This window comes from Bubalus kerabau, chromosome 1 (genome assembly GCF_029407905.1).
Source record: "Bubalus kerabau isolate K-KA32 ecotype Philippines breed swamp buffalo chromosome 1, PCC_UOA_SB_1v2, whole genome shotgun sequence".
NCBI lineage: Eukaryota > Metazoa > Chordata > Mammalia > Artiodactyla > Bovidae > Bubalus > Bubalus kerabau.
In genome coordinates this window covers 42,109,905-42,135,260 of record NC_073624.1, presented here as the reverse complement: position 1 = coordinate 42,135,260, position 25,356 = coordinate 42,109,905, and the positions used below count along the sequence as shown (strand labels likewise).

Sequence of the window (25,356 nt, the reverse complement as noted above, 5' to 3'; positions counted from 1 at the left end):
CTGTGAAGAAAGCTGAGCTCCGAAGAATTGATGCTTTTGAACTGTGGTGTTGGAGAAGACTCTTGAGAGTCCCTTGGACTGCAAGGAGATCCAACCAGTCCATTCTGAAGGAGATCAGCCCTGGGATTTCTTTGGAAGGAATGATGCTAAAGCTGAAACTCCAGTACTTTGGCTACCTCATGCGAAGAGTTCTCATTGGAAAAGACTCTGATGCTGGGAGGAATTGGGGGCAAGAGGAGAAGGGGACGACAGAGGATGAGATGGCTGGATGGCATCACTGACTCGATGGACGTGAGTCTGAGTGAACTCCGGGAGTTGGTGCTGGACGGGGAGGCCTGGTGTGCTGCGATTCATGGGGTCACAAAGAGTCAGACCCGACGGAGGGACTGAACTGAACTGAACTGAAAGACCTAGCTGTCCTCCTGTAAGTCGGTCATCTTATTTAGGACTTATTTTTCCTTGCCTACGGTAATCTGTATCTACTATGTTTACTAAGTTTATTCCTACTGTACTGGTTGACTCATATATACTATTTTAGGCAGAAAACATAAAAATTTTATCTTTACACTCTGTATGCCTGGAATCCACATCACTATTTTCTTAGGGACTCTTTAAGAAGGAACTGACTAGCAAACTGGACTATTTGTTATTATTAACTCCTTTGGCTTAGTTGCCTTGCATTCTTTTTAAAAAGCGCGTGTGTGACATGAAACTCCTATAGAATGAGCATAAAGGATAATTGTAAAGCCTAATGACTAATTCTAACTTACCCTGTTTCCAGACAGTTTAGTGACCTCAGAACACTTCAGGTACCTCCTTTTAATTTGCATGCGATTGATGTCATATATTTTGTCTTCTTTTTAAAAAAAGTTCCATTGGGAGATAATTTACATACCATCAAATTCACTGTTTTAAAGCATAAAACTTGATGGGTTTTAGTGTACTCTCAGAATTGTACAAGCATCACCAAAATATAATTTTAGAACATTTTCATGACGCTAAAAAGAAACCCTGGGCTCATTAGCAGTCACTCCTCATTATCCTGCTTCCAGCCCCTGGCAACTGGTAATCAGCTTTCCGTCTCTGTAGATTTGTAAGTAGGCAATTTTCAACTAGATTTAATCACATAGTACCACATTTACCATTTAGATTGCATTCTTTTTCTCCCTCCATCTCTATAGTTTCATCTAAAATCATTTTCATTCTGCTTGGTCACCACCCTTACTGGTCGTCTGGCTTTGTTAGTAAAAATTCTTCTTTTACCTTTACTGAGATGATCAAGATCTCTGGAAGCTGGGCTGGAGTCAGAAGCAGTGGTCGACTTCCAGTTCCTCTTATTGCTAGGGTGCGTCTACAGGGCCCCACCCTTACGCACAGCTAGGGTCACCAGTACGGGTGGAAACTGAACTCCTCCCTAGTTCCTAGAGCACTGGCTCTTCCTCTCACTCATCCTTGGAGGAAAAGGACCCCAAGTGCTAGGCTTATCTTTTGTCTTCTAGTGCTTCTCTACTCCTTAGATCTGCTGTTACGAGACAAGTGCTGTTGCTTAGTCTGAATGTCTATGCCTCTTTGGACCTGATCCTCCACCATAGTGAGGAAAAGTCAGTGGTGTTTTATATCGAGGACTCTCCTACTTCCTCCAAGGTTAATAAGGATACCAGTGCACTGTCTCCCACGTCAGAGGTAACAACAAGAGCAAAGGCCCAAGTTCCAGACCTGTAACTTTAAAGAAAGAAAGCCAGGATTTCCCTGAAAATCCTAGGAAAAGAATATCCTAGGAAAAATAGGTCTTTTTAGTATCTTCTTAGTTTTTCACTAGTTCATTTTCACTATACCTACTTAATTTTTTTCTAGTTCATTTTCACTTTAAAAGTTGCACAAGGATTTTTAAAAAATGTTTTAAGCAGACTGAAGAAAGGGTTAGGGTTAAAATGACCAAATAACTGCTAGTAATTCCTTTGTAACCATAAGGAAATCTAAAATATTTCTTATGAAGTAATTTTTAAAAATGTATGCACTATGATGTTAAAAATTAAAGATTTGGAAAGAAAATGATTAAAGTTTCCCTGAGAAGCAATTTGATACTGGCAGTCAGATTAAAAAAAAAAAATGAATAGCTGTGTGACTCATTGGTGAGAAAGGCATTCTCTGGCACCAGGATTTGAGAGGGTTGATAATCTTGATCCTGCAACTGCAATGAGGCAACAGTGAGCAAGGTAGGCTATGGTTGTCCAGAGTAAACCCAGGTTTGTCTGATAGCCACATTCTCAGAATGAATGAATGAATGAAATGATCAGTTATTGGGGAGCAGATATCTAAGAGTTGCTTGACAGTGGGTTTTCTATTTTTCCAAAATGGAGAAAAATAGAAATAGAAATTACTGAGAGAAAAGAGAGAGAGAAAAATCACCACTACCATTATCATAATTTTTCATCTTAGCTAATTTCTACTGAGCAGACTTATTCTGTGTCATTTACATCAGGCACTAGGAAAGCTCTTGATTGAGCTCATTCAATCTTCTCTAATGCCCTCTGAGGCACTTTCACCAAGTAGGAAACTGGAACCCTGTACAGTTCTGGAGGCCCAGTTTTCTGTGCACATTTTTGCTCCTCCCCCCACCCCCACTTGGGGATGTCAGTTCCCTGACCAGATATTGAATTCAGGCCATGGCAGTGAAGCCCAAAATCCTAAGCAGTAGGCCACCAGGGTATTCCCATTTGTGCACATCTTGACTGTAAACCATTTGAAGCAAAATAGAGTGATCCGTTCAAGAACCAGTGTGAGTAGTTGGAGCATCAGATTGCGCTATTTCTAGAGAACATAGATTAAGTGGAATCCTCCTTTATTCATAAATGAGTAATTTTCAATTTGGGGACAGACAGTAGCACTCAAGATTAGACCTAGTGATGATAAATTATAGCTAAAAGGGTATGCACCATTAGGGTACTTATTTGTGCCTAAGTTATTGACTTCCTTTACAAATGGCTCTAAATAGCATTTTTTTCATGAATGTTCACATTTTCTAGGCCTCATAGTCATAGAAATACTCTAATATAGCAATTTAGTTCTTGTGTGATAATTTTCACTTATTTGGTAATATGCGTTCAAAATAGTGAAAATTGTTATGGGAAACTCCTAAAAAACACTCCAAAATACAACAGAGGTATGATCTTCTTAGACCTACTTAAACATTAACCAGAAATACATTTATTCAAAAAGAAGTCATAACATATAAAGTTTAAAAAGTTGTGTATATATATTTACTTCATTATGAGATTAATATAGAGAACATATTCATAAATTCATATTTGTATATAAACATGAAACCACTTTTTAATGCTAAACTTTTCTTTTTATATGTTCACATTATTGTTTTGGTTTCCATGCTCCCAGGTAGCCATATTCCACTGGCTCAGTATAATAGAGGAGTTTCAACTCATAGGCCAACTTATCTACAGAGTGGCAGCCTGGAGGGTTGTATTAAGGATTCTAAGATTGCATCTGGAGTCCATGTGCAAGACTATCACAATTGATTAGTCATGTTTTTTCATGACCATAGAAAGGAGGAGGATTTATGGTGAGTTTCCTGGGTTTGTCATTCATGATACTACCTCTCAGTAGCTGTTACTGGAATTTTGGGTCAAGTATGAAGGAAAAAACAGCATTTGGGTGTTTCCGTAAATACAATTCAGCATTGCCAAGACACTCTGATTCTTAGATGGTAGGTATAATTTTCATTTTCTTTAAAAAGTTTGTCAGATGGATAAAACTGTCTCCTAACCCTTCCAACTACATAAGAGGGAAAGAATGAAATCACTGAATGAATGGGAAATGAAAGTGACAGTGTTTGTGAAACAGACTATGAAGCAAGAATCTTCTACTTTGTCTTCTAACAGGAAAGGGCACCATATTTAGTAGTCATCCAAGATGTACAAAGAAGACTCAAAATTATTTAAAAACCGCCACAACAAAAACCTCTGGTTATCTTATTCATAGAAACATGGCCAACAATAAAATCCAAAGAATATTTTTCTTTTTTTTTGTAAGCTGCAGTGGGGCCTGAAAAGATTCATTTATCCCTCCAGATAAATTCACATGTGGAAAAATAGGCCAAGAAATAAGACTTAGCAGCACAGTGAGGAAAGGCTGGAGACTGTTATTTCTCAAGGGAAACTGTTTATCTCCACACATAATCTTCACTTCTTGTCAAAGAAAAACTGGCTTGGTAAGTTCTCCAACTACTTTAATAATATATGATGCGAGCAGAGTCACTGGCTTTTATAGGCATTTTATTAAGTCCCTTGTACCGTGAACCTACTAATTTTGGCAGTCCCTAGACCCTCTAAAAAAGGTGAGGAAATCTGTGAGGTCAGGGATTTCTTAGCAAAATAATTTTTATAATTTAATAAAACATAAAGAAATGTAACACATAAGCAAAGTGTTACTGTACCATGCAGAATGCAAAACACTTACCACTGATGAACAATAAATAGTTTATATAGAGCAGCCAACTCTCAGATTCTTCTCATTATCTGTCATCTTTTCCAAAACAGTCATTAGTGTTGAGCCTCATCCTCTACAAACTGACAATCACATAGAAGATCCTGAAGTTAACCCCCCAGAAGTATTTATGCAGTGGTTCCAGGTTTTTATCATTTTCTTTATGAATTCACTTCCTTTCCTTTCTTCCTTTCTCTGTCCCTCCCTTTCTTCCCTCTCTCTGTCCCTCCCTCCCTTGTTCCTTTTTCACTCTATCTTTCCATCCCTTCCTCCATCCCTCCCTTTTTTCTCCCTTCTTTTGGTTTTGTTTATAAAGCTTTTATTTTGACTTTGAAGCTTTTTAGTGAGAAAAAGAAGAAAACATTATAGCTTTGAGGATGCCTACCGTTTCTTCCATTCTTCTTGGATGACAGCTACTACATCTTTTAAAAGAAAAAAAATGTATTAAAGAAAAATTGAAAAGTAGAAAAATAGTATTAAGGGGCATTTGGGCACAGTTCTCACAAGAGTGCCCTCACTTTAACAACAATTGCAAGTTTAGGGGTGAGTCCCCAAACCAACCTCAATTTCAAAATTTGCTAGAAGGATTCACAGAACTCACTGAAAACTCTTCTGGATTATTACAGGGAAAGGATGCAGACGGAAACGAGCAAGCAAAGTCCAAGAGGCACAGTCCATCAGAAATGCCAAACGAAGCTCATGTTGTCTTTCTCAATGAAGTCAGGACATGTCACACTCCTGGCATTAATCTGTGACAAGACGCATGGAGACAGCCAACCAGGGAAGCTCACTCGAGCCTTTGGCACCCAGAGTTTTTATTGGGACTCATCACATACTGCCGGCACGGCTGACCTTTTGGCATCAGTCCTTCCCAGAGGTCAGACTAATGTCTTTAGTTTCTGGTTCCCCCAGCAGTCAGAACTGATCTTGTGTGACCCAAAGCGCCCATCACAGACTGCATTATTAGGCTGTCTGGCACCCAAAGCCTCCAGCAAAGATCCTCCTGTCAAGTAGGACATTCCAGGAACCTAAAAATTACCTCCTAGTAGCCCAGGGCAAAGGCTAGACCTCTCTCAAGGTAAGGTTAGTTCCTCACTACACAAGTATAATGACCTCCCTGCCTCTGCCCATACTTATCACTGAAATTCAAAACCATAATACTAACAGTGGCCAATCTTACTTCACCTAAAAGTGTGCCAGAGTCAAACTCATACTAGTTCACAAAAACTGTTAAATATTTAGGAATTTTGTCAGCTAGTTGTTAAACACAGTCATTATACAAAGTTTAATTACATAAACTTATAATTATGTATAAGTTGGCCAAAAAGGTTTTTAAACCCAAACGAACTTTTTAGCCAACCCAATATGTAAATTGGGCTTCCCTGGTGGCCCAGTGGTAAAAAATATGCCTGCACTTCAGGAGACGTGGGTTTTATCCCTGGGTCTGGAGAAGGAAATGGCAACCCACTCCATTATACTTGCCTGGGAAATCCCATGGACAGAGGAGCCTGGTGGGCTAAGGTCCAATGGGATCACAAAAGTCAGACACAATTTAGTGACTAAAAGAACAACAACAAATATATAAATTAGATTAAACACAAAGGTAATAAATGTTCAAAACTCATCCTTTTCTAATTATTTTACTATATTATACTATTAATATGCTCTTGATCTTATCTATGTCTAGTGTAACTATATGGTGAAAATTCTGTAGAATCTGTTACTATTCATCTCTTATTGTCTCTGTGTGCAGTAGTGTCCCATTGGTAGCATGAAATTAACCATGGTTAAAATATTTACACCATGAAATTCAGCAAATGCTAGGAATCAGACTTTATTGGATACTGTTTGATTTTGAGAAGCATCTTTCTGCTGATCCAACTCTTACTAGAGCTGTTAAAAGTATTCTGTAGGTTGTAACAACATTGGGATAAATTTCTGATAAATTATTTCAAAACATAGTATTTCTAGAGCTGATGAGTCTGATGGAATAATTTTTCTAAAAAATTAACTCTTCATACAAATGTTTGTTGTAAGTCTGAATTTAATTTTATGTTTCCTCTGACATTACCTATAAATTGTGGAGGTTATACAAGAAACCAGAAATGACTTAAAAATAAAAGTTTTATTTATATTTTATATTGGAGTTTTGTTTTATATTGGAGTTTGATTTTATATTAGAGTATGGCTGATTAGGGGCTTCCCTGATGGCTCAGATGGCAAAGAATCTGCCTACAGTGCAGGAGACTGGGGTTTGACCCCTGGGTCAGAAAGATTCCCCTGGAGAAAGGGATGGCAACCCACTCCAGCATTCTTGCCTGGAGAATTCCATAGACAGAGGAGCCTGGCAGGCTAGCCCTTGGGGTCACGAAGAGTCAGACATGACTGAACGACTAACACATACACACACACACATACACACATACATGGTTAATCAACAATTTTGTGATAGTTTCAGGTGGACAGCAAAGGGACTCAGCCATGCATATTAAAAGTGGCTTTTTGATTTGTAAATAATTAAAATATGAAATAAAAATGTATGCAAATAAAATTTCATTCATATGAAAAATTGTCTTTCTGTTGTGTACAATAATCTTACATTTTAATTTCCATTTCTAATACTGTGGATATGTGCTTTGCAATGGTGTGGCAGTTTTCAATTAGAGATTCTAGGCTCTGAAGAGTCTAGCGAGTACTTCATATGCTTTATTGCAATGTACATGTGTATGTTTTGTCTTGTAATTTGTAGACAAAATTTATTGCCTGAGAGACAGAAATTGCAAGATCACAGATAATTTTTTATATTCTTTAGTTTTAATTCTGTGCAGATGCCACAGTTGTATTGCAGGAATGGAAAGGAAAGTCAGTTTACCTCCAGGAAGAGCCCCTCCTGTCTCCAGGGGCCAGTCTGGAACCAGGTCTGGGTGCAGGCATTCCTCAGATCACTTGGCAACTCTGATCCCCCATCTGCCCTGCCAGGTGCTGGGTCAGCTTCTTAGGGAGCATGTTGCCTGTGCTACCGTAGCCCAGGGGTAGTGGGTAGATATATTTCCATTTTCTTTTTTTTCTATTTTCCTGCATTTTCTTCAAGAACAGAAGAAATAGTTAATAGGTAATAGTTAAATAAATTTACAGGTAATAGTTAAATAACAAGGCAACAAAAATTTATTTTTTGATGTAAATTATATTATCAGCTCTTTTCTTGAATTTTTATTTTGTAACATTGCATTTGTCCTGCCAACTAAAGAATGTTGCTCACCACCCAGTTCTAGGAAAAAAAAAATCAAGTTATTAGCCATTGTAGTCGCTGACCTACAAATCACCTTGAAAGGAACTCAGAGTGAAGCTCAGGATGAGGCACTCTGTGTTCTGAGAAAACTGGCAGAACCGGTCTCAGAAAGTTGGATATTTTTAGGAGAACATTCAATAGACCAAGATTCTTGCATCTTCCCATACTTAGAAAAGCACTAAAATTATTGACTGAGATATCTGTTTCTTGTGACTAGTGGTAACCTTCTACAAAGATCTGTGCTTGATTGCACATACTCCTTTTTTTTAAATTGATGCCTTTTAATTTTTATTTACTTTTTTCAATTAATTTTTTATTGGAGTTAGTTGATTTATTATGCTTTGTTAGTTTCTGCCATACAGCAAAGTGAATTAGTTAAAAATGCACATATATCCACTGTTTTTAAGATTCTATTCCCGTATAGTTCATTACAGAGTATTGAATAGAGTTCCGTGTACTATTCAGTAGGTTCTTACTAGTTATCTATTCTATATATAGTGGTGTGTATATATCTCCATCCTAATCTCCCAATTAGCCCTCCCCCTACTTTCCTCTCTGGTGATTACAAGTTTGCTTTCTACATTTCTGACTCAACTTCTCTTCTGTAAACAGGTTCATTTGTACCATTTCTTTAGATTTCATATATGTGATATCATATTTGTCTTCTAGGTCTGACTTACTCCTTTGCACACACCCCTTTGCCAAAAATCACATGTATGTGGACTTCCTCCCCCACCCCCCATCTCCCACTCCACCTAATCTGAGCAGTTCCTCAGAACTATCTGGGAGGTTTTCTCTCTAGCTATAGTCCTCAGTCAAGGACTATAAGGTCCGTCTAGTCAAGGCTATGGTTTTTCCAGTGGTCATGTATGGATGTGAGAGTTGGACTGTGAAGAAGGCTAAGCACTGAAGAATTGATGCTTTTGAACTGTGGTGTTGGAGAAGACTCTTGAGAGTCCCTTGGACTGCAAGGAGATCCAACCAGTCCATTCTGAAGGAGATCAGCCCTGGGATTTCTTTGGAAGGAATGATGCTAAAGCTGAAACTCCAGTACTTTGGCCACCTCATGCGAAGAGTTGACTCATTGGAAAAGACCCTGACACTGGGAGGGATTGGGGGCAAGAGGAGAAGGGGACGATAGAGGATGAGATGGCTGGATGGCATCACTGACTTAATGGACGTGAGTCTGAGTGAACTCTGGGAGTTGGTGATGGACAGGGAGGCCTGGTGTGCTGCGATTCATGGGGTCGCAAAGAGTCGGACACGACTGAGCGACTGAACTGAACTGAACTGATAGTCCTCAGTAAGTTCCCAGATAAAACTATAACCCATAGCTCTCACATCATGAGTTTTCACTTCCATCAACAGTTTCTTTCTATCTGGGTTACTGAACAGGGTGTAATGTGCAAAACAGCACAATGGGCAGTCCTGTGAAATTTATTTTATTAAATTATCTACTTGTCTTTGATTTACTTTTAGTTGTTAGTTGTGTCCCATGTGTCCATAGTCTTTCAGAACTATGGTTCACTTTAACTTTCCTGAGTGACTTAATCTGTATGAGCCTTAGAGAAGCCCTTTGTAATAATTTATGTTTTAAATTGCTCTGAGTGGACAAAAGGTGTCTTAGAAGGTAGTATTGCTCTAATTATAAATCCTTTAAAAATAATCAGAGACTAAGTAACAAGAATTAACTTAATTTGCTTTGGGGCCTCTTCATTAGGCAAGATGAGTACTTTACATCTTAAGAGAGAAGCAGAGGGATGACAAGCCAGCATATCAGTATAAACCTTCTCTCTGTGATATCAACACTTCCACAGTTTTTTGGTAACACAGAATAGTATTGGATCAGGGAATGATGGGACTGCAAAGGAACTGTTTACTTTTAAAATGTATTTACTTACTTACTTGTCCTTGAGAAGACTTGAGGTATCTCATTATTTCAAAGTACATTAAACCCAAATTCATCATCTGAACTAAATAGAATGGAGATGCCAGTCAACCTAGAGCAAACCTAGAGCAAAGCTTGATGAAACTCTGTGCTCAGAAACCTGGAACCCCACTTACAGGTTTCCTTCTTTTCTCTGTTTTATTGTCTTTTTAGAGTTCAGCTTTGCCTTTCTCCCTTTCTCTCCATTGTCATGGAGAATTCTGCTAAGTGTTTTCTTCTAAAAGAGAAAATAACTCAGAAGAGAAGGAGGTGGGCAGGCTGTACCTACTACAAGGGAGATTTAAGGGAGAAAAAACTATAAAAATCTACCATGAGAAGCACTCTTTGGGACTAAGATACTGTCTCAAGAAAGCCTTTATTAATTGTAGGTAACAACTGATATGTTGGTTTATTATAGCTACTATCATTCCAGTAAGCACACGTTTACTGTCTTAGAAAGTTGTGAGTATTTTATGGTGTTAATCTTACATATCACACACAATTTGAGAAGCTTTGGTCATCCAGCACAGTACTTAGCATATGGTAGTATAACATAAACATTCACACATTTTAATTAAATTAATGGACAGGCAAAGAAGAAAGATTGTAATGTGTCCCGTGGGGGAGATGGTAGACTCAGGTGTGTGTGGGGTCTGGATATGAAGGCTACCCATGGGTTAAAAAGTTTTGATGCAAGGACGAACACATTTCTCAGTCACGAATTATGAAGTCACTAAAAATCAAAGCGAAATGGATAAAAAACATCCTGATTTGGAGTATGTCGTCTTAATTCATTGAGTTTTCAACTGCTCAGATGTATCTTCACTTAAAAAAAAAAAAATGGTGTCCTAGAGTCACATAAGCTTTTAATCAGTGCAAGAAGAATTTTTGCTTTTTCCCCCCATACTCTTCTTTCTTTTTAGATCATCAAAACTCCTAGGGATTTTGGAAGGATGAGAATAATACGGTAAATTTTGTATTTAAATTTCTCTATCTGGATGTGTCAAATTCCAGGTAACTTCAATATTACATAGCAATAAAAATTCACAAGGTCCATTGAAGAGTTCACAGATATTTCAAACATGGAGAAATTCTACTGAACTTCATCACAACGGTATACTTAGCTTATTTATATATTATAATTAGCAATATTAAAAAAAAAAAAACGAAAAGAACCTTGCAGAGAAACTGTAAGATGGGGAGCCAAAGCCAGAGGCCTTAAAGCTGTTTGTTTTTTGTTTTGAATCCTACTGACTTAGCAGGAAGAGTTCAAATACACTCACAGAGTAGGAAGTAATAATCAGACCCATGTGATCCACTCATATGGGGACAAAAGGTAATTTGCTTGGCATCTCCCGGATTGTTTTAAGAACCGCAGTAAAAAACAAACGAGGAGAAATGTTTCAGAAGCCAACTCGTCTCCCAAACCCAAACTCGAACCTGAGACTTTTTATAAAGACGAGCAGAGGAATGGGCGGTAAAGAAAAACAGCCGGTGAACAAACCCGGGCAGGGCGGGCGGGAAGCCCACCTCAGGGAGACCGTCTCTCGATTTTCAGAAATACGTTTCGGAAGCTCCATTTCCCTACGGTTTCCACCCCCGCCCCGAGGCTGCAACCGCGGGACGCGGGCAGTGGGGACAGAAAGCCCGGGAAGAAGACGGGGTAGGCGGAAACCGGACAGAAGACCGGACGGAAAGCATGGCCCAGCGGCCGCTGCTGTTGTCCGGGGTGCTGAAAAGCCGGGACGTCCCGGGCGGCGACGGCCGCTTCCCTCTCCCGGAGCGCGGGCGGGGGTTCCGGCTGCGCACCTGCTAAGCCCGTCCTGGCCCGGGAAGGTGCTTGTCGGTGAGGTCCCCCCCAGCAGACCCTTAATGGGGAAATGATGAGGGGCAGAGGGCATCGCGGGCACAGCGGAGAGGACCCCGGTGCCCCTTCCCCGCCGCTCCGGGCGGCCCCACGCCGCAACCTCTCTACCTGCACACGGACTCTCGCCACCTCTTAACGCCGCGCCTGCAGGCTGAGCGCTACACCAGCCGGGCGGGGGCGGAGGGTGCGGGGCGTGGGGGGAAAGCGGCGCCGGTCCCGGGATTGGGGGGTGGAGGCGATGGCGAGCGGGGCATGCGCAGTGGGGCGGAGGAGGTGGCGATGGCCCGGGGAGGCGGGGGGACTGCTGTTTATCTGCAGCTGGGCCAACTCGGCGGCGCAGGCGGCGGCGGAGCGCGGGACGCCAGCGGCCGGTCCAGCTGCCGCCGGCCATGCCCGAGCCCATCTCCCGGCAGTTGCCGCGCACCGTCCGGGCCCCGGCCGGGGAGGATGCCAGACACCCGGGAGAGACCAGGACAGCGGCGCCGGCGCGATGGTGGTGACCAGCTCTGCCCGAGGCGGCGGCGGGGACCGCGCGCCCTCCCGGCGGCGGGACTGCGGACTCGTGCCGGCCGGAGCCGCGGCGCTGCTGGCCGGGGCGAGCTGCCTGTGCTACGGCCGCTCCCTGAGGGGCGAGTTCGTGCACGACGACGTGTGGGCGATCGTCAACAACCCCGACGTGCGGCCCGGAGCCCCTCTGCGCTGGGGCATCTTCTCCAACGATTTCTGGGGCAAGGGCATGGCCGAGAACACCAGCCACAAGTCTTACCGGCCGCTCTGCGTCCTCACCTTCAAGTGAGTCCCTCACCCTGGGCTCGCAGCGGCCGTTTCTCCTCACCCTCTACCGGGCTGGGAGAAGTTGAGGGACCCGCTTGAGGGGGACGTTTCTTTTCTTGCTGCCCCTTGCTCTCCACGCCTCCCTGCTCTCCAGGTTGCTCACGCCCCTCTGCTTGTTGACCTCGGCCCCGCTTCTCCGGGCTCCCGGGGCGGCTCGGAAGGCGCGGGCTGCGAGTTGGGATCGAGTTTCTGGAGTCTTCGCTCTGGGCGGGCTGGTCTCTGGGGCCAAGGCTGGAGGGGCCGTGGAGCCGCCCACGCACACCTCACTCCTGTGGGGCTGTGGCCAAGTGAGACCAGAGCGCGCCCGACGATGCGGTGGCTGTAGTGGTGAAGCTCCCAAGTTGAGCATTTCTCGGCGGCTGTTGGGAGCTTTGCAGATGGGGAGTTATCAACCTCTTAGCAGCCCTGAGCGGCCGTGGCGCGGGGATTTGGGGAGGAAAGGACCGCGGGCAGAAGCTCTCTCCCGACCTGCAGCCTTGACTGTTCCTGGAGCCTCTCGGATCTTTGGGAAGAGCTCCAGATTTAGACTTTAAAAGATGCAAAGCAAAGGAGGGCAGAAAAACGTGGGGTCCTCTGGGGATCCCGGCGTCCCAGTCGAAGTAGTTTTTCTTTTACAACCTCAGAGTCATGATTCAGCATTTCAAGTGTGAATGAGGTGCGAAGGGAGTCAGATTTTTGAAGGATGGAGTATTTTCTTGAATTTAAAAAGAGGGCTAGCTTCAGATGGGAGGGGAGAAGGGCTGATTCCAGGGAGTGCTGGCTCCTATGTCATGAGCTTGACTCAACCCGTTATGATTTGGCTCAGTATTTAAGCTTATAATGTGCCGGACAAAACTGTTGAAATAATTTTGGTTCAGTATCATCAGCGTTTTAAGCCTTCTCCAACGAGTGTAATATGAACCCGTCCTCATGGTACTGGTCATGTGAGACAGGGTAAGCAGCTTGAAAAGCCTGCTCAGATCGGGAGGCCCCAGGTCTCCTGACAGGTGGCTGATGACTTAGAAAAGGAAACCAGAGCGATTGGACTTAATTCTTCCACTGAAAGTTGAATGTTTTCAGGAGGGTAAGGAAATTCCACATTTGACTCTGAAGATTATTTTATAAACATTTATCCTTCTGGCAAGTGGTCTTGTTTTTCAGTTGAAAGATAACCTCAGCTACTAAGTTGCTTATTCCTTTTTTCCCTAATTTTTTTAAAAATGGCACATTCTCAGGTGGCACAATGTGTGTAACTTCTAAGCCGACCTGCTTTTGATTTATTACAGAGAGAGTTGTTGGTTACTTTAAAGTGTGGAAGCTCACAGCAGGAGGTGTGCTGGGCTTATACTAGCCATGGGAGACTGCCTAAGTCCCTCCTTTGAATGTTTTCCATATACAAAGTGAAGTGAAGTGAAAGTCACTCAGTCATATCCAACTGTTTGCAACCCCATGGACTGTACAGTCCATGGAATTCTCCAGGCCAGAATACTGGAGTGGGTAGCCTTTTCTTTCTCCAGGGGATCTTCCCAACCCAGGGATTGCACCCAGGTCTCCTGCATTGCTGGCGGATTCTTTACTAGCTGAGCCACAAGGGAAGCCCATATACAAAAGTCAGGGTCAAATGCCTGTGCCCAGTTGGTGGAGAGAGAAGAGTATCTTCACTTCTTGGCTTTCTAAAAAAAATTGTTTAAAATTCATGCTGCTGCTGCTGCTAAGTTGCTTCAGTCATGTCCGACTCTGTGCGACCCCATAGACGGCAGCTCACCAAGCTCCCCCATCCCTGGGATCCTCCAGGCAAGAACACTGGAGTGGGTTGCCATTTCCTTCTCCAATGCATGAAAGTGAAAAGTGAAAGTGAAGTCGCTCAGTCGTATCCGACTCTTAGCGACCCCATGGACTGTAGCCCACCAGGCTCCTCCATCCATGAGATTTTCCAGGCAAGAGTACTGGAGTGGGGTGCCATCGCCTTCTCTGAAAATTCATGCAGGAAAAAATAAAAAAATTCATGCAGGAAGTGGCAGGGGCAGAAGACAGAGGAGGGGAGGAAAAGAGTAGACAGTGAGGCAAGACCATTTATGAAGAGGAAAACAGGCATTGAGCAGAACAGGGGCTAAGGAAGAATTGAGGGGGCAGAGGGCAACTTCACTTGTGATACTCACGGGTTAGAAAAAGCAGTCTGGTTGCTAAGATGCATTGCTCTTTGTAGAGTATATCTTACTGGCTGTGTAAGATATTCTGTGTGTGTGTGTGTGTGTGTGTGTGTGTGTGTGTGTTTTAAGATGATTGAGTTGCAAATCTAGAGTGCAACAGAGCACTAACTGGAAAGGAATAGTGCCTCTTCAGAAAGAGAAATTCAACTAATCGTTCTGTTCTTACAGGCATTGATTTGAAGAAGTTGTGGAGACTTTCTCATCATAGTCACCTGAGGTGCAACTGCATATTCTGGTGCAATAGTGTGAGGCTGGGCATGTATAAAGGATGATGTTAACAATGTTAGGCCAACACAACTCTGATGATTGTTTTGAAGAAGGACAGAAAATCACATTTATTAACTATTTACTGTGAATCAAGCATTGGCCTGGGGACTTTACATAGGTCATGTCTTTATGCTTTTTAGTTTAGGTAATAGGGCTTCCCAGGAGGCTCAGTGGTAGAGAATCCACCTGCCAATGCAGGATCCACAAGAGACTTGATCCCTGGGTCAGGAAGATGCCCTGGAGAAGGAAATAACAACCCACTCCAGTATTCTTGTCTGGGAAATCCCATGGGCAGAGGAGCCTGGTGGGCTACAGTCACATGAGCAGAGGAGCCTGGTGGGCTACAGTCACATGAGATCACAAAGGGCTGGACAGGATTGAGCACACAAGCACAATTGGTGAAAACACAAAGTGGCCTTTGAGATACGTGCAAGCTGTCTTACCTGTATCTTAAGCTTTTTAAGGAAAAATTTTGAAAATTTAAAGCCATTTAATTAATAGCTAATTAATTAATATTGTAAGGACATCTAACATGAGATCTACCATCTTAACAAGTTTTTGAGAGCACAATATAGTATTTCAACTGTAGGTCCAATGTTGTGCGGCAACTCTCTAGCCCTTTTTCCTCTAGTATAATTGAAACTAGGTACCTGTCAAAAAGCAACTCTTGATGCTGCTCTCACCTCACCCTGCCCTTGGCAACCAGCATCTTAGTATCTGTTTCTATGAGTTTGACTATTTCAAGGACCTCACGTAAGTGGACTCCTGCGGCTGGCTTATTTCATGTAGCATAGTACTCTCCAACGTCTTCTGTGTTGTTGCACATTGCAGGATTTCCTCCTTTTTAAGGCTGAATAATATTACATCATGTATATTTATCACTTTTCCTTTATCCATTCATCTGATGATGGGCACTTGATTTGTTTTTTATCATGATTATTGTGAATAATGCTATAGTGAACACAGGAGTACATATATGTTTTCAAAGTCATAATTTCAATTCTTTTGGATATAGACCCAGAAGAAGGATTGCTGAATCATATAGTAATTGTATTTTTAATTTTTGAGGAACCTCTATCCTGTTTTCCATAGTGGCTGTACCATTTTACTTTCTTACCTATAGTGTACAAACGTTCCCAATTCTTCACATCTTTACTGATGCTTACCTTTTGTTTGTTTGTTTTCATAAAAACGAATCTAACAGGAATGAAGTGGTATCTCATTGTGGTTTTGATTTGCATGATTAAAGCACAATTTGCATGATTAGTGATGTTAAGTATCTTTCCCTCTACCTATTGGCCATTCCTATGTCTTCTTTGGAGAAATGTCTATTCAAGTTGTTCTTTGCCCATTTTTAAAATCAAGATATTTAATTTCTTTTGTTTTAAGTTGTAGAAATTCCTTATATATTTTAGATATTAATAACATGCCTGATATTTGGTTTGCAAAAATTTTCTGCTATTCTGTAGGTTTTCTCTTCACTCTTGATTTGTTTCCTTTATTCTGCAAAGCTTCTTTAGTTTGATGTAGTCCCACTTGTCTAATTTTTGCTTTTATTGTTTGTACTTTTGTTATCATATCTAAGAAACCATTGCCAAGCCTAACATCATGAAGTTTTTCCTCTGTATTTTTCTTGTAGGAGTTTTATAGTTTCAGGTCTTATATTTACATTTTTACTATATTTTTGGGTTGATTTTTGTACATGTTGTAAGAGTCTAATTTCATTCATTTGTATGTGGTTAGCCAGTTTTCCCAATACCATTTATTGAAGACTATCCTTTCCCCATTGTATATTCTTGGAACCCTTGTCAAAGATCATTTGACCATATGCTGCTGCTGCTAAGTCGCTTCAGTCGTGTCCGACTCTGTGCAGCCCCATAGACGGCAGCCCACCAGGCTCCCCTGTCCCTGGGATTCTCCAGGCAAGAACACTGGAGAGGGTTGCCATTGCCTTCTCCAATGCATGAAAGTGAAACGTGAAAGGGAAGTCACTCAGTCGTGTCCGACTCTTAGCGACCCATGGACTGCAGCCTACCAGGTTCCTCCATCCATGGGATTTTCCAGGCAAGAGTACTGGAGTGGGATGCCATTGCCTTCTTCATATATACATGGGTTAATTTCTCTGTTCTTTTCCATTGATCTGTAAGTCTGTTTTTATGCCAGTACTGCACTGTTTTAATTACTGTAGCATTGGAATATATTTTGAAGTCAGGAAGTGTGGTGCCTCCAGCTTTGTTCTTGTTGATCAAGATTGCTTTTTATATTCAGGATTTTTTGATTCAATATAAAATTTATGATTTTTTTCTTTTTCTGTAAAAAATGCCTTGGGATTTTGATAGGGATTACATTGAATCTATAATATATGAACAATATTAAGTCTTCCCATTTATGAATATGGCATGTCTTTCCACTTATTTGTGTCTTCTTTAATTTCTTTCATCAGTGATTTGTAGTTTTAAGTGTGTAAGTCTTTCATCTCTTTGGTTAAATTTGCTGCTGATACTCAGTGGTTTCAGTCCTGTCCAATCCCATGAACTATAGCCCGCTAGGCCCCTCTGTCCATGGAATTTTCCCTCCAAGAAAGCTGGAGTGAGTTACCACACCCTCCTCCAGAGGATCTTCCTCCCATGTCTCCTGCATTGCAGGCAGATTATTTACCACTGAGGAAACTCCTTTGGTTAATTTTATTCCTCAGTATTTCATTCTTTTTGTTGCTATAGTAAGTGGGATTTTTTCCCCTTAATTTTGGATAGTTTATTATTGTGTGTGCCTAGTCGTTCAGTCGTGTTTGACTCTTTGTGACCCCGTGGACTGTACTGTAGCTTGCCAGGCTCATGTATCCATGGGGCCTCTCCAGGCAAGAATAGTGGAGTGGGTTGCCATGCCCTCCTCCAGGAGTTTATTATTAGTGCATGGAAATACAGCTGGTATTTTATGCTGATCCTTGGAAGAAAAGTTATGACCAACCTGCTAAATCACTTCAGTCGTGTCCAACTCTGTGCGACCCCATAGACGGCAGCCCACCAGGCTCCCCCGTCCCTGGGATTCTCCAGGCAAGAACACTGGAGTGGGTTGCCATTTCCTTCTCCAATGCATGAAAGTAAAAAGTGAAAGTGAAGTTGCTCAGTCGTGTCTGACTCTTAGCAACCCCATGGACTGCAGCCTACCAGGCTCCTCCGCCCATGGGATTTTCCAGGCAAGAGTACTGGAGTGGGGGTGCCATTGCCTTCTCTGATGACCAACCTAGATAACATATTGAAAAGCAGAGACATTACTTTGCTAACAAAGGTCTGTCTAGTCAAGGCTATGGTTTTTCCAGTGGTCATGTATGGATGTGAGAGTTGGACTGTGAAGAAAGCTGAGTGCTGAAGAATTGATGCTTTTGAACTGTGGTATTGGAGAAGACTCTTGAGAGTCCCTTGGATTGCAAGGAGATCCAACCAGTCCATTCTAAATGAATCAGCCCTGGGTGTTCTTTGGAAGGAATGATGCTAAAGCTGAAACTCCAGTACTTTGGCCACCTCATGTGAAGAGTTGACTCATTGGAAAAGACTCTGATGCTGGGAGGGATTGGGGGCAGGAGGAAAAGGGGATGACAGAGGATGAGATGGCTGGATGGCATCACCGACTCGATGGACGTGAGTTTGAGTGAACTCCTGGAGATAGTGATGGACAGGGAGGCCTGGCGTGCTGCGATTCATGGGGTCGCAAAGAGTTGGACATGCCTGAGCGACTGAACTGAACTGATCTGAACTGAGCTTTACTGAATTATATTAGTTCTGATAGATTTTTGGTAGCATCTTTAGGGTTGTCTATATATGAGATCATGTCATCTGTAAACAGAGATAATTTTATTCTTCCTTCCTGATGTAGATCTCCTTTATTTTCTTTTCCTTGCCTAAGTGTTCTACCTAGGACTTCCAGTTCTATGTTGAATAGAAATGACAGGAGTGGGCATTTATACCTTGTTCCTAATCTTAGAAGAAAAGTTTTCAGCTTTTTGCTGTTGGCTATAATGTTTCCAGTTTTGGGGTATTGCAAATAAAGTTGCTACAAACATTCATTTGCAGGGTTTTATGTGAACATAGTTTTTATTTCTCTAGGGCAAATGTCAGGAGTACAATTGCTGTGTCATGTGGTAGTTACATGTTTAGTTTTTTGAGAAACTGACAAACTGTTTTCCATCCCATCCCATCAGCAGTGTATGTGTTATCCAGCTTCTCTACTTCCTCACAAGTTTTTTGTCATTGTTTTTTATTGTAGCCATTCTGATAGGTGTGTAGTGACATGTCATTGTGTTTTTCATTGGCTCTAATGGCTAACTGATGGTGTTAAATATTTTTTCATGTGTCCATTTGACTTCTGTATAGCCTCTTTGTTAAAATTTCTCTTCATATTTTTGTCAGTTTTCTAAATAGATTTTTTTTAATGTTGAGTTTTATGATTTCTTAATATATTCTAGATACAAATTCTTTGTCAGGATTTCCTTCTACTCTATAGTTTGTTTTTCCTTCATCTTCTTCACGAGTTTTTTCCCAGTGCAAATCTCAAACTGATTTATTTCATTAAATGTAGTTTGTTATCTTCGAATAAATGAATGAATGTCACACATACTAACAGAAATTCCCTTATAGTAAATGCTGCATAAACTTATTTATAAAAAAATGTAATGCTTGTTATCATAAAGGTGCTTGCTTGTATAGAAATATATTAATACTAATCACAGTTTTTCTTATGTAAGAAATGGGTAGAAGTTGAAGTGGGGAAGTGGATTATTAGAGTGTATACTTTGACCAGTTTGGGGGTCCAAGCACAATGGAAGATGAAGGCAGCTTCCCAAGATGCGGTGACTTTGTACCGTATCAATTTAGCTAACTGGAACCTCATCTTAGAAGTTTCTTTCCTGTGCTGTACTGGGTTAGAGGCGGACAGGAGAAATTTGTTTGAGGTTTGGACAGTGCAAGTGAAATGACTGTGTTACCCAAAATGCAGTCCTGCTGCTCATTGGTAGAAAGCCAATACTTGAGAGACAAGGTTGGTGGAAAGGAAAGTTTGCTTTATCTTGGAGGCAGCAACTAGAAGAGAGGGTGGACCCATGTCCAAAGGGTCTCTTCACTGACAATTATTGGACAAGAGTTTTTAAAGGGGCATTTCAGGGGTGTATAGGTGGAGGGAGGTGGCCACTTGTAGAAATAGCACAGTCATCTCTGATAGTCAGTCATCTTGAAATTGGTCATCACATATCTGACCAGCTTCATTTTGATCGTTTGAAGTACAGTTGATCTTCATTTCCAAGTTGGTTTGTTTCCATTTCCTTGAGGCCCATTCTTGGAATCACGGCAGTTTATGTCATGGCTATAGTCTGGTCATCATGTAGTTATCTTCTTCCACCTGGTGGGGGGTTTCAGTATCTGCAAAGGATATGGCTTAGAGTATTATCTATAGCCCTTGCCAGTCTAGGTTTGATGCACGATACTGGATGCTTGGGGCTGGTGCACTGGGACGGCCTGGGGGGATGGTGTGGGGAGGGAGGAGGGAGGAGGGTTCAGGGTGGGGAACACATGTATACCTGTGGTGGATTCATTTTGATGTTTGGCCAAACTAATACAATTATGTAAAGTTTAAAAATAAAATAAAATTTAAAAAAAATAAAATAAAATAAAAATGCCTATCCGAAACCAGAGATCAAATTGCCAACATCCCTTGGATCATCGAAAAAGCAAAGAGATCCAGAAAAACATCTACTTCTGCTTTATTGACTATGCCAAAACCTTTAACTGTGTGAATCACAACAAACTGTGAAAAATTCTTAAAGAGATGGGAATACCAGATCACCTGACCTGCCTCTTAAGAAATCCGTATGCGGGTCAGGAAGCAACAGTTAGAACTGGACATGGAACAACAGACTGGTTCCAAATCAGAAGGGGTACATCAAAGCTGTATATTGTCACCCTGCTTATTTAACTTATATGCAGAGTACATCATGAGAAACGCTGGGCTGGAAGAAGCACAAGCTGGAATCATGATTGCTGGGAGAAATATCAATAACCTCAGATATGCAGATGACACCACCCTTATGGCAGAAAGTGAGGAAGAACTAAAGAGCCTCTTGATGAAAGTGAAAAAGGAGATTGAAAAAGTTGGCTTAAAGTTCAACATTCAGAAAATTAAGATCATCGCATCTGGTCCCATCACTTCATGGCAAATAAATGGGAAAACAGTGAAAAAAAAAAAAAAGAAAGTGAAAGTGAAGTCACTCAGTAGTGTCCGACTCTTTGCAACCCTGTGGACTGTAGTCCACCAGGCTTCTCCATCCATGGGATTCTCCAGGCAAGAATACTGGAACAGGTTGCCATTTCCTTCTCCAGGGGATCTTCCTAATCCAGGGAGCAAACCTGGGTCTCCCGCATTGCAGGCAGATGCTTTACCCTCTGAGCCACTAGGGAAGCCCAGGAACTAAAAGTCTTTGACTTGTTTAATGGCTAAACTATTTAGTCTTATTTGACTGCTTTCCTTTGCTTCTACATTCTCTCATCTCTCTGATTAAATTTATTCTTCAACTAAAGTTTTTCTACAGACAGAAGGCAGGCTGAGGACATTGGAGGTGGGGGTCTGTCCTGGGAACGTCCCAGAGTGCCCTGCTCTGTTTCAGCCATGTCCTCGCTCAGAAGCTGGGTGTAGGTTTTGGTGTGTCACAGCTCATGCTGGTTCTCCCCGACTTGCAGACTAACCTGCTCTGCTGTGCAGCAGAGCTGATTCTGCAGCTCCTCCAGAGTTTTCCATATTTCCTGTAGCTACTTGAAATCATGGTGCCCATATGTGATCAGCTGTATGGACACTGCTGGCCTGTTTGCAAACCACTCCCATCGTTTAAGTTGGAGCCTAGGAGGCTGCAAGAGAGAAGTGTATTCTAGTTCTTCTTTGTGGATTCCAGCCCCTTCTTCTTTCCCCTACCTCAGGTTCCATCCCTGCTTCTGGAATGCCTGCCCTGCTGGCTTTCCACTTGTTACAGACACAGTAGCAGCAGCCCTGCATAGGCTATTAAATGAGTTTCTCTGGATTATGAAAGGTCAAATCTCTGTAGCAAATTCCTTGGCTGTATCATTCCTGGTGGTTCTGCTTCTCTGGTCAAACTTTAACTGATACAAATGATCATTTCTTTGTGTTGCTTGGAGTGAACATAGAATTCTAATGAATTTCTGTCTCTAGTCAAATCTTCTATTCAGTCTTTTCATAATCTCATTTCCAAGGTCACACAGGAATATTTTTGGACTGTTGTAGAGCAGAATCAAAACATCTGTGAAAACTTCATCTGCAGCAGTAATCTTTTTTGTTTTCTTTCTTTATCCTTCACTGGCCATGACCTGTTTTTAACACTGGAATCAGGAGAAGCATTTGAAGTCACTTTGTAGACGCTGAACTGACCCAGAACCAGACCCTGTAATGCCCACATTGAAAAATGGTCCTAATTGATTTAAAAGGTGCTTAGCTTTTTAACTTTGATGGACAAGCAGCTCCTGCTGAATTCTTGGCTGTGCTATTCCACATTGAGAAGCAAGGAGAAGCTTCCTTCAACAAGAAAGAACTGCTGGTTTTTCCATGATATAGAAGGAGAAGGAAGGCAAATAAAAGACCTTGATCTCTTTCCATGTTCAGGCTATTAGATCATAGTGTTCTACTAGTTTGCTGTAAAGTTTTATTTTATTGAATGCTTCTGATGGTAATATAAACCATATGAGTGAAAGTGGGTGGTTTAAATGTCAGAGTTAAAAAATAGAATATCTTAATATGTGCAGCTGTAAGGATTTTCAACATTTTAATATTTGGATCTTGAGAGGGTTGTTTTTTTTTTTTTGCAGCACTTTGCAACTTTAAGGCACAAATGATATGCCAACCATGAAAGTCAGCTCTAGCCTCTATGCCCAAAACCTAAAAGAAATAGTGGCATGTTCCTTTTGGTTCTGTTCCTTTTGATTTGACCTCTCTGGGCATTCATTTTGAAATAGTCTATTGCTACAGGACTGATAATCTTAAGACAAGTGAAGACTGTTTAGGATGTTTGACTAGATTTTCTAGGATGTTTGGTAATGGATGTAGTGTAGCTAAGAAAAAATGTGATTGGAAGCAATGAAGATTTTTATATAAAAAAATGAAAAAAAAAGTTCTCTGAAAATTTCATTCTAAATGAAGTTTATCCTAGAAACCCCAAGAGAAGAAGGTTATGATTCTTGTCTGTTAGAATATGCTTTAGATGTGTAATAGACTTTAGACTACTGTCTGATGGTGTAGGAGGGATGGGAAATGAGAGGAATATATTTCTGAATCATGAGAGTTTTTAATAGGTAAGTTCTTCAAATCAGTGAAGGTTTGGAAAACATCTTCTGAAGCAGTCATTTTTGTTTTAATAAAAAATGTATTTCCTATCATCCTTGGGAGCTACATTCAGCTTTTTCAAACTTTGATTATGTAATCTCCCCACTTAAAAGGGGGATGAGGAATGCTAATCTTGCATCAGTAATGGCCTTGTTCCTTTTCCAAATGATAAGAGATGGTTCCTGTTTGATCTGACCCTGGCCACACCCAGACCTATAGCCTTCAGTCTCCACCTCATTCTCTCTGTGTCACGTTGTAGAGTCTGTATTCCTGGTACAGACCAAACTTTTGGCTCCCCAGGGATTTTGCACTTGGCTTCTTCTTCCTGGAATGCTAATTCCCCAGGTCCTTGCATTGCTTCTTCTCTCACTACTTTCAGTGTCTGCTCAAATGTCACTTCATCCCAGATGCCTTCCCTGGCCACCTGATCTGAAATAGCAGGCACTCCTCCATGTGCCATCCTTACTCTCAGACTCTCCTACCCTCTTTGCCTTGGTAGCCCTCACTGTTATCTGGCATCATGTATTTATTGCTGCTTTTTGTGTCTCCTCACTATTGTGTGAACTCTATAAGGTTTATCTTAAGCACCTGGAACAGTGCCTGACATGCAACGTAGATAGGAGCTTGATAAATTAATTGTTTAAATCATGTTTGTGAATGCCCTACTTCTTCAGGTAAATGTTTAGGTAGGTAAATATTCAGGTAATGATTTAGGTAGGGCTACACCTTTACAGGGTTTCCCATGTAGCTCAGCAGTAAAGAATCTGCCTGCCAATGCAGGATGTCCCTGGGTTACGACGATCCCTGGAGGAGGGAATGGCAACCCACTCCAGAATTCTTGCCTGAAGAATCTAAAGGAGAGAGGAGCCTGGTGGGCTACAGTTCGTGGGGTCACAGAGTCGGACATCACTTAGCAACTAAACAATGGCAACAACACCCTTACAAGGTAGAGGGAAAAGTCTGCTGGACTTATTTCTTGGCTTATGTATCTTTTTGCCTTCCTCCATCAAAGACAAAAGTGGGAGCAGACCAGGAATTTGCTGGACATGCAGAAAGTTGCAGTGGGTCCTACTTACTAGGAGGTGAAGGGGCAGCTCTGATCCTGAAAGGGCTCCTATGGCTCTGCTGTAACCTGCTAAGACTGTGACCCTCTGTGGAGAGGGAGAATGAGACCTTTAGCACTTTTAAATCATTTCTTTTGTGGCAGATTGAAGCATTATGGTTGGGGGTTGCTTGCTGTAAACTGGACACAATTCTGGCAAACCTCAGAATTACATGGGATTCTCTCCATACCCTGCTCATGAAGACCCAAATTCCTCCATGCCCGTGTCCTGCTATCTGTAATGAAAGGCCATTTTTTTTTTTTTTCCAGTTAATGAGTTAGACAATGAAATATCATTTCTGGTTGGAGTAAATGGAGTATGCGTACATGCATGTGCACTAAGTCACTTTAGTCGTGTCTAACTCTGCAACTCCACAGGTTATGGTAGCTCGCCAGGCTCCTCTGTCCATGGGATTCTCCAGGCAAGAATACTGGAGTGAAATGCCATGCCCTCACCTCCTCCAGGGGATCTTTCCAACCCAGGGATCGAACCTAAGTCTCATGTCTCATGCATTGGCAGGTGGGTTCTTTACCACCAGGGCCACCTGAGAAGCCCACAGGGAGTATAAGGACCTGAAAATACTTTCTCAAGGGTGCTATGGTTAAGTGGGAGAGACTTCCTCTTCCCTGCAGCTGTGCAAGAATTTGTCTGGCCTTTGCCCAGATTTCTTGGAAGGAGCTTCTAAAATATTCTAGTTTCCAGAGTGATAGGAGTGATTTTGTTGTTCATGGGGACTCCCTGGGACCACACCTGAGTTTATGCTAAGGAGGAGTTGATTCACGGTGGGCCTCCAGATAGCCTTAGAATGCAGCTGGTCCTGCTGGAAAGACTAGTCTTGTAAGATTAAAAAGTTGGGACTTGGAGCCAGATGATTTTTGCTTCTAAGCCAGGCTGGCTGGTAACGATGCTGTGGCACTGGCTTTTGAGAAAAGGACGTTATTGTGAGGTCAAGCAGCAAGAAGACAGCAAGCAGGGCTCAAGCTTTTAGGGTTAGTGGAGGAGGGTCT

At 41.9% G+C, this 25,356-nt stretch overlaps 1 protein-coding gene across 2 annotated transcripts in view; it reads left to right on the top strand.

The window, feature by feature from the left end:
• The first annotated feature begins 11,929 nt into the window (after positions 1-11,929).
• Positions 11,930-25,356, top strand: part of TMTC1 (transmembrane O-mannosyltransferase targeting cadherins 1) — a 305,981-nt gene continuing 292,554 nt past the window's right edge. For both annotated transcript variants that reach the window (XM_055572983.1, XM_055572975.1), the window contains exon 1: positions 11,930-12,375. In XM_055572983.1, coding sequence (XP_055428958.1) covers positions 12,074-12,375 — 302 coding nt within the window. In that variant the 5' untranslated portion in view covers positions 11,930-12,073. The remainder of the gene's footprint in view (positions 12,376-25,356) is intronic.